Source organism: Rattus norvegicus, chromosome 1 (genome assembly GCF_036323735.1).
Source record: "Rattus norvegicus strain BN/NHsdMcwi chromosome 1, GRCr8, whole genome shotgun sequence".
NCBI lineage: Eukaryota > Metazoa > Chordata > Mammalia > Rodentia > Muridae > Rattus > Rattus norvegicus.
In genome coordinates this window covers 194,919,121-194,928,581 of record NC_086019.1, presented here as the reverse complement: position 1 = coordinate 194,928,581, position 9,461 = coordinate 194,919,121, and the positions used below count along the sequence as shown (strand labels likewise).

The 9,461-nt window shown below is 50.2% G+C and overlaps 1 protein-coding gene across 1 annotated transcript in view; it reads right to left on the bottom strand.

The window, feature by feature from the left end:
- The window catches only part of Htra1 (HtrA serine peptidase 1), a 49,551-nt gene extending 49,038 nt beyond the window's left edge, over positions 1-513 (bottom strand). Inside the window, exon 1 of the mRNA NM_031721.1 lies at positions 2-513. Within this exon, the coding sequence (NP_113909.1) occupies positions 2-473 (472 nt within the window). The 5' untranslated portion in view covers positions 474-513. The remainder of the gene's footprint in view (position 1) is intronic.
- Positions 514-9,461: the final 8,948 nt, after the last annotated feature.

The following is a 9,461-nucleotide window of genomic DNA, read 5'->3' as shown; positions in this document are numbered from 1 at the left end:
CCTTGGCCGCAGGCGCCGCGCTGCAGGACGATGACCGGAGGCTGGCGAAGCTTCTCGGAACGGCGGCTGGCGGCGCGCAGCTGGCACAGGTTGGTGTACGTCTTGGCGTCGCTGCCGCACACCGGCTCGCTGCTGGCACACACGCACAGACCGGCCTGTGCGCGCCGTCGTACTGTGGCGGAGGCCGGCACCCCGAAGGGCACTACGCATTGCAGCCCCTCGCCGCAGGGACCCTCCTGCAGGCCGCACACTGCACCCTCGAGCGCGCCGCACACCTCGCAGCAGCCGCACGCGTCGCGGACGCGGCCACCCTCGCAGTCCGTGGGTGGCGGGGCGCAGCGGGTAGGATCGCAGTGCTCCGGACAGACAGTGGCAGCGGGGGCCGAGCGGCTGATCCCCGACGGCAACGCCAAAGAGGGAGCCGCCAGCAGCAGCAGTAGCAAAGACAGGAGCGCGGTACGCAGGAACTGCATGGCGACTCCGACGGCCACGGGCTGGACCACAGCCGAAAATCCGCGCTCCGGACGGTGTGCCGGGGTCTTGGGGACAGCGGGTGCGAGTGCGCGAGGCCGTACGGTCAAGCCCATTGGCCTAGCGGCGGTGACGAAGCGCCAGGGGGACGGGCACCGCTCCCGGGAGGGGGGCCGAACGGGGACTGCCTGCGGGGACGAGGCGGGGCAGCGTGCGACTCCACCCTCCAGCTGGCTCAGTTTCCCAATTAGGTTCTTTTCCTCAGATATTGAAGACTTTAAAACCAAAGTGACCACTTAGCAGAGGGAAACCTGCCGGGCAGCGCGCGATCGCTTGGGAAAGTTCCCAGGTCGTCCAGCGCGCAGGGCGGTCACATCGACCCGGCCACAGCTGCAGTAGACCGGTGGCCAGCATTGGGGACTGTGGCTGTGAACTTGACGCCACCGTGGGAAGGCAGCGTCAGCAGGACTGGCAGAAACCCAGTGCCCAGACCTAGTTTCAAGTGGAAAAAGCAAAAAAGCAAAGAGAAATGGCAGCATAAACCTTCCTAACGCTTCTTTTTTAAAGTTGTTTTCCGTGGAGTGCAGGCCATAGCACGCCGCGGGTATCTGGGGTTGGTACCTGGAGGGCCGCCGGGAGAATGCAGTGGCTGCCCTGCTTTGTACTGTTTGTACTTATTCACCCCGAGTTGTCAGGGAATGTGTGGTTACCACACAGAAGCGCCCAGCCTGCGCCTGCAGTCCCAGCGCTCGGGCAAATTAAGGTGTCTCAAAACAAAATGTTTCCCTTTGAACTCTCACATGAGGATTTCAGTGGCTTCTGGGAAGTGGCTGAGTCTAAGAATCATCGGAAAGGACAACCGTGACTCTGGAGGCAGATCCTGTACCTGGCCCACACGTTTGGCCAACACAGAACACATAAATCTTGTATTGGAAGATGAGAGAATTAAAGTTTGTGTTGGTCCCACCTAAGTTGCCACGCTACTCCCCCCCCCCCCCCCCCCGTACCGCACGGTGACACTCAAGAGTGGTGGGTAGAGTGCTGCTGACCTTGGGGCAAGGAGGAGTCACTGATAGGGCACTAAATTGCATCAGGGTTGCTCCCCTGTGCAGAATTTTTTTTCCAGTAAGCATATTTAAAACTCCCCTCAAAGCAGCCCCTAAGTCCCAGGTCCCAAGTCCCAGGGAGCCCTCCCATCAAGGGGCAAAAGAAACACACACACACACACACACACACACACACACACACACACACACACACACACAGCCTCTGGCATGAGAAGTACTTTCGTGTCTGTGACTGAAATTCTCAGACCCTATGGAAACATATATGTCTACTGGTCCTCCTCTGCCCCCTTCCCCAGGTCCTCACTCCTCTCCCCTCCCCCCAATAAACTCCCTTTTACACCAGGTCTGTTGCATGGCATGATTTCTCTGGGCACACCTTGACATGGGCTCACCGTGATACCCCCATGCCGCATGATATTTCAGAGCATTAGTGCTGCGACCCAGGCTGTCCTGGTGCTGTGCTCCTTCCCATGGTTCTAAGCCACGCACTGAGATCCTATTCCAGCTGCAACAAATCTGCTTTCCTCCTCACTGGTCGCTCAGCGCCCGATCTACCATTTCCCTGAGTCTGAGGAAGTGACCTTTGAATGTCTGGCACTCCTCTGAATCTCTCGGAGGTGAAGATACCCCAGCCAGTCTTCAGGCTATGGCAAACCCTCTTCACAGGATCCCATCCCACCATCCTGTTGCAAACGTGCAGTTTCCTTAGACCCTACTAGACTATTGTTCCCCCTTCCTGCCCTCTTCTACCACCTCCACTTTGGGGCTGCCTGTTAATCCCACAGCTCCTCTGTCTAGGTCCTTGTGGCTTTTGTTCCTCAACCATTTCCTATGGTTGAAACTCTACTACTAGAGCTCCACTTTCTTCCTCACCCCCTTGTCTCTATGAAAGCTGAGGTACCAGGCATCGAGTTGCCTCTGACTTAGGGTGAGGCCTCAGCTGTTCTACGTGGTGATGACCCACTGAATAGTTTGGTCCTCAGTTTGTCTCCCGGGGACACCCATGACTACAGGATGCAATGACATTTTCCTTCCGCTCTCTCATCCACAACAACCATGTCTTCCACATCTGCTCATTCCCCCTTGGGATTCCTCTTAGAAAACCTCGAGCCTTTACACCTGAAACCCGACCTCAAAGAACTAAACGTATTTGCCTTTCCAACCAGATTTGGCTTTTTTTTTTTTTTTTAATTTTTTTTCTCCACCTTTATTAACTTGGGTATTTCTTATTTACATTTCAATTGTATTCCCTTTCCCGGTTTCCCGGGCAACATCCCCCTAGCCCCTCCCACTCCCCTTCTATATGGCTGTTCCCTTCCCCATCCTCCCCCCATTACCGCCCTCCCCCCAACAATCCCGTTCACTGGGGGTTCAGTCTTGGCAGGACCAAAGGCTTCTCCTTCCACTGGTGCTCTTACTAGGCTATTCATTGCTACCTATGCAGTTGGAGCCCAGGTAGCCCTTATATAATCAATCCGACAACACCCTTGATCCTAATTTTATTCAGGACCTTTACAAATACTGTGAGCTATCAGGGAAATAGAAAGAGATTCCCTATTCCCTATTTTTCTTTTCTCCAAGCCCTGTTTCTTTCTGTCTGGCCTCGCTCCCCAAACTGCTTAACCGTCTTTCCTGTAAGTTTGCAACAGGTTAGGGACAGATGGGACCAGAGACTACAGGGAGCACGCATGCGCACACACGCGCATGCGCGCAGTCTCTCTCTCTCTCTCTCTCTGTCTCTCCCCCTCCCTCCCTCCATCTCTCCCCCCTTCCTTCTCCTCCCTCCCTCCTAGACTCAGATTTTATTACAAATTGGCCATGGTACACCCTTGCTGCTTTATATTTCATGACGACCTTTCTACTTGAAGTCTGTCTGCCTTTGCTCAGCTCTTCTGATAGGAGTGCTCTTCTTCCCCTCCATGTGGACTTATGTGACCTGAGAAACTGATGGGGGATTTGAGTTTCATAAAAGAGAACTCTGCCAAGAAGCTGTACCTGCAAAGGCTGGTTGATCAGAGTTTAAACCAACGCGGAGGGGTTGGGATGATGCAGGTTCAGACCCTAATTTCAGTTTATCTTAGGATATCTTTAGACACTTAAGTAGCCATCCCTTGCACACTTCTTTGTCAGCTAAAAGCCCTTTGGAATGTTTTAACTTGGCAAAATCCTGTTTTTACCAAAGGACTAAGAATATGTTGGAACATGGAATTTGTAGTAAACAAAATCTGTATAGCCAGGATCTGGCCATTCATATTTGGTTTCAGAGTAAACTGTCTCCTACCCTTTTTGAGGTGAGATTTGTGTTTTTGCACGGACAGTTTGGGTCACATTCCTGGTTCTTACACATGGCTCTGAGCACACTGAAGACCTGGGGAAATCTCACCAGGAGAATGGCAGTGACCGCAAGTCTCCCTGAGACCCGCAGTCCTGTGACCTGCCTTAGGCCTCCATCTTTACCACACTGAACCAAACTTCTAGCTTGCACTCCAATCAGACCCAAACCAGAGCAGGTCCCAACAATCCTCCCAAAAGGGCTCCCTCTCACTAGAGGATCATGGGAGCCTGAGTTTGCTCACAGGGTGGGATAGTGAGAGAGAATGTGTACACACCCGCATGCACACCTGTGCACGCACATCTATTCGTGTGACAATCTGAAGTGTACCCGCGGAAGGAAACAATGAAGTTCAGCTTGGTATCAGGGCCTCGTGGGGATGTCCCTCCATCCTAACCCCTTCTTACCCACAGCTAATACTTAATGCGCTTCATCAGAAAACCTCTCTGCTTTCCTTCTACAGCCTTCCCCATCTGCAGACACGTAGAAAGACCGCTTCTTTTTGCTTTTAATGCATTTTCAGGACATCATGAAAACGCACTTCTTATCCATCAGATCTTGGCACCTAGAGGAGTTTTGGAGTTTTTGTTGTTGTGGTGATGGTGGTGGCTGTTGTTTTGTTTTGTTTTCAAGAGGGAAGAGGGAAGCTTTGAGGAACAGTTCCCCGCCATTCTTCCTCAACCCGTTTCTCACATTTAAGCTTTAATTCTGAACAGTTGATCTAGTCATGAATAATGAATGGTGAGACACCAATAGCTGCCAAAGCCTTACTCAGCAAAGGAAGCTTCAGAGTTGCGGCCAGCAGCTAAGGTTACTGTGCGGCAGGAGAAAGATCTGGAGTGGGGCACATGCGCGCGCATGCGCGGGTGCTTCATAAGGCCCAGATCGAAGTTCTACTGGTGACTTTGACTCTTCCTGTAGTGTGCACACTCCACTCCTCTGTCAGTTCCAGCAAGATGAAGGCCAGGCTTCTCCATTTGCTTGCCTATGTCCTTCTGGCTCTGACCAAACTGCCCTTGAGTCAGGCTGCCCACTAATCCCAGGGCAACGGGCAAGCATTTTGACACATCCATTCCCCTTTTGTATCAGAAGCCTGATAGCATTTCTGAGCTGGTTTAGGTGTGCATTTTCCTGAGCACCTGGGACATGTCCCCTCATTCCCCTCACTCCAGCATCAGAAGCTACAAGATGCACTCCACAGGCCATCTTCCCTGAGGCAATACAGTATCTATTCAGTTTTGTTCGCTGGGAGGGAAACTTCGGCACTTTGAATGACTGAGGTCAGCCCCCCGGAACTCAAAGTGTAACATTCCCAAAACAATGGAAATATTCTCAGTGTTTGCAGCCCAAGTGTGACAAGCAAATAAAAAGATTGGGTCTTTATTATCAGTTTAAATTAACTTAAAGCTGCAGCACCAGTGGACCCTGGAAGCCAGTGCCCGCTGCACTGCAAAGGGGGAGCATACAAAATCAACTGCAAGGTGAGCAGAGGATGTTTGATAAGAGCTGGGGAGATCAAGGCATTAAGGGGTTGGTTAGTTCAACGAGTCAGGCAGACAGTACATGCTGTCACTTATGTGTGCGAACTGGAAATCTATCTCACGAAGCAGAGGACAATATTGGTCACTGGAGGCTGGGAAAGGGAAAGAAAAGAGACAGAGAAAATGGGTGCCAGAGCGGAGTTAGCTAGGAGAGTAGGTGTAGTCCTAGCACAGCCATGTATCTATGGGCAGTAACGCTGTGTGACTCCAGGAGGTGTGGCCTTCTTGGAGTGGGTGTGGCCTTGTTGGAGGAAGTGTGATCCTATGGGCATAGGCTTTAAGACTCCCCTCGTCCTAGCTGCCCGGAAGCCAGTCTTCTCCTGCTTGCCTCCAGAACAAGATGTAGCTCTCTCAGTTCCTCCTGTGCCATGCCTGTCTGGATGCTGACATGTTCCCGCCTTGATGATAATGGACTGAATCTCTGAATGTATAAGCCTGCCCCAATTAAATGTCCTTAGGAGAGTTGCCTTGATCGTGATGTCTGTTCACAGCGGTAAACTAAGACAGACAATGACTTTGATGGTTAATCTTGATTTACAACTTGACATATCACTTACAAGACGTGCCAGTTGTGGTGGTACACACCAGTATGATTTGCTGAAGGAAGCAGAGGTAGAAGGATCAGGAGTTCGAGGCCAGCCTGGGCTACAAGGCAAACTTCTAGGAGTGTCTATGAGGACATTTCCAAAGAGGCTCAATAGAAGTGAGCAGATCCGGTGGTGGAATGAGCAACAGAAGCTGGAGTGAGGGGTAGGGGTAGGGGTGGAATACCGCCCATTGTCTGAGATCCCAAGCTATGTAAAAAGAATGAACTGAGACCCAGCATTTGTCTTTCTGCCTCCTGAGAGTGATACAAGGTGACCTGCCACCCAGGATCCTTCCGTTATACTTAAAGCCACTTCCCACGACAGACTGACTGACTGTACCCTCAAACAGGGAGCCAAAATAAACCTGTCCTCCTTAAAATTGCTTTTGTCAAATATGTCAGGATAAGAAGAGTGAATGATATAATGAATGACATAGTTGAAGATGAGAAGTGAGGAGGTGGCTCAGTGGTTAGAGCACTGCCTGATCTCTCAGAGAACTAGAGGTCAGTTCCCAGAACATGGTGGCTCAAAACCATCTGTAACTCCAGTTCTAAGGAATCTGATGCTTCTTTCTGACCTCTGTGGGCACTGCATACACATGGCACGCATACACGTATGCAAGAAAAAAAACTACCCATACAAATAAAATGAAATTATTTTTTAAAAAATTTAAAGAGAACATTTTTGTTTGTTTTTGTTTTTTGTTTTGTTTTGTTTTGAGACAAGGTTTCTCTGTGTAACCCTGGGTGGCCTGGAACTCACTCAAAGATATGTCTTCCTCTGCATCCGAAGTGCTAGGATTAAATGCATGTCCCACCACCCCCTGGCTAAAAGTGAGAGGCTTTAGAGAAAAAGAGTTCAAAAGTTCCTACATTTACAAATGAGAAGCATTTGAAGCAGCAAAAAGACTGTTTACAATGTGCTTTATCACAACACATCATGTGCACACATTGAATGATCCTTAGACCCTATAAATATGTAAAAATATTATATCTACTCAAGTATTCTAAGACCTTTTCTTTTCTAAAACCTTTAAAAAAGAGGTTGGGCTATATCTCCAAGGATAGGGAGGGACTGAGCAGGTAGGATGCAGCTAGTGTCAGCTAAAGGAAAATTAAGTCATATGGCCAATAGGCCTGCTTGGAGACACCCCACCTCTACCACCTAAGTTTTCTAAAAGAATTTTTTTTAAGATGTATTTATTTATTTTATGTATGTGAGTACATTGTTGCCCTTTCCAGACATACCAGAAGAGGGCATTGGATCCCATTACAAATGGTTGTGAGCCACCATGTGGTTGCTGGGATTTGAACTCAGGACCTCTGGAAGAACAGTCAGTGCTCTTAACCGCTGTGCCATCTCTTCAACCCTTGAAAAGGAATTTTAAGTAGTATTTCTATTAATTGACAATTTCATACAAGTATACAATGTATCTTGATTGTACCCTTAACCCACCATTTCCCTGGGTCCTCCACAACACAGCCCTCCTGCCTTTATCTCTTCTCTTGTTTTTTATTATTTTGGCTTTTCAAGATAGGGTTTTTCTGTGTAGTCCTAGCTGTCCCAGAAATTGTTCTGTAGACTAGGCTGCCCTCAAACTCAAAGACCTGTTTCGGCTCTCCTGAGTGCTGGGACAAAAGGCATGTGCCACCACTCTGGGCTCTCTCTTAAATAACCCACCGAGTCCCAGTCAGTACTGCCCACGTGCATGAGTGTGGGGGCTGTCCACAGGAGCATGGGCAAACCATCAATGGCCATACCCTGAGGAATAATGACTTCCTCCATACCTTACACCTCCCCATCTATACTGGAGGTTGAGAGGTAGGTGAATCTAGGTGGAAGCTGGTAACCCGTAGCAGCTGTGGGCTTGCCAGTGTAATGGCCGCCCGTCATGTGCAGATGACAGCAGTCCACATTAGTCCTGACTTGGTTTCACTTTTGTTGCTATGAGGAAATACTCTGATCAAAACACCTTAAGGGATAAAGGATTTATTTTGGCTTTTAGTTCCAGAGGGCTAGAATCCATCCTGGCAGACACAGCATGCTAGCAAAAGCATGAGACTCTTAGTGACCCACTTCCTCCAATGAAGCTTCCACTTTTCCAAAACAGTCCCTGCTTCATCCAAGTGAGGTGAGGACCCCAGCCACACATTCTCACTACCACAGAGCCAAGAGCCTCCTCCACCACCACAGAGTACATCTTCTCAAACCAGGGGCCAAAACAAATCCTTCCTTAAGTGGCTTTGCCAGATCCCAACAGTGCACAAAGTCACTACTGCCACAGAAGGTGAGGTGCAGACATCAGCAGCTGGGGCAAGCCTGCAACAAAGACACATTGGCCCCCTGCCTGTCACCAGTACAGTCCTGCTCAGTGGGGACCACAACCCCTCCCTGGGTAGGAAGGAGGGTAGACAACCAGCAACTTCTGCAACATCCCAGGTCTCCAGCGGAGTCCTTGATGGATCGTTCACTTTCTCACAACCACTGGGTCTTAGAAGGGGAAGAGTGCTGTGAGGCAGGGAACAAGAGCAAGGCAGAGACAAGGCCACTGTCCTCTTGCTAAGCCAGCTTACCGTAGTCCCTCAGCCTGAATCAATAGTGGAAGAAAGACAGAGAGGGAAGGGAAGGGAAGGGAAGGGAAGGGAAGGGAAGGGAAGGGAAGGGAAGGGAAGGGAAGGGAAGGGAAGGGAAGGGAAGGGAAGGAAGAAGGAAGGAAGAAGGAGGGAAGGAAGGAAGGAAGGAAGGAAGGAAGGAAGGAAGGAAGGAAGGGAGGGAGGGAGGGAGGAAGGGAGATAGGCAGGTAGATAGGTAAGAGTAGGTAGGGAAGGACATGACTGCTCCTACATGTGGCAGAGGAGAAAGTTTATTGTAAATATGTAAGAGAGCATAGCCAGAGGCAGACACATCTGGGAGAGTCCAGAGTGAACATGACCCTGAGCCAGGTCATGAGAGGAGAGGGGTTTGAGGAGAGGGAGAACGCCAGGGTGGTAAAGGGTAGACCAACAAACGGGCCTGATCACCAAAATGGCTGGATTATACAGGGAAGGGCAGCTGAGGGAAGAGGAGCCCAGACCCTGTATCGGAGAAGTTTAGGGTAAAGGTCAGGGTATGCTAACCATAGGTGGAGACTGAGGGATGTCGGGAGAAGCTGGTGGCCAGGTCCACCTTAGTATGCTAACCAGACACCTAAGTTGGCAATTTGACCTAGGTTGACCTAACAGATTTGTCTTTCCCTACATCAGACAGAGGGGTCAGGGAACCCTGACAACTCTACCCCAATTATTGAGTTACCTTGGGGTGGGCATCTTCTTCTCTAGTTCTTTTTTTTTTTTTCCCCCGGAGCTGGGGACCGAACCCAGGGCCTTGCGCTTGCTAGGCAAGCGCTCTACCACTGAGCTAAATCCCCAACCCTCTTCTCTAGTTCTTATAGCCCTTGTCCGTCCTCCACATTGGAGGTCCTTGG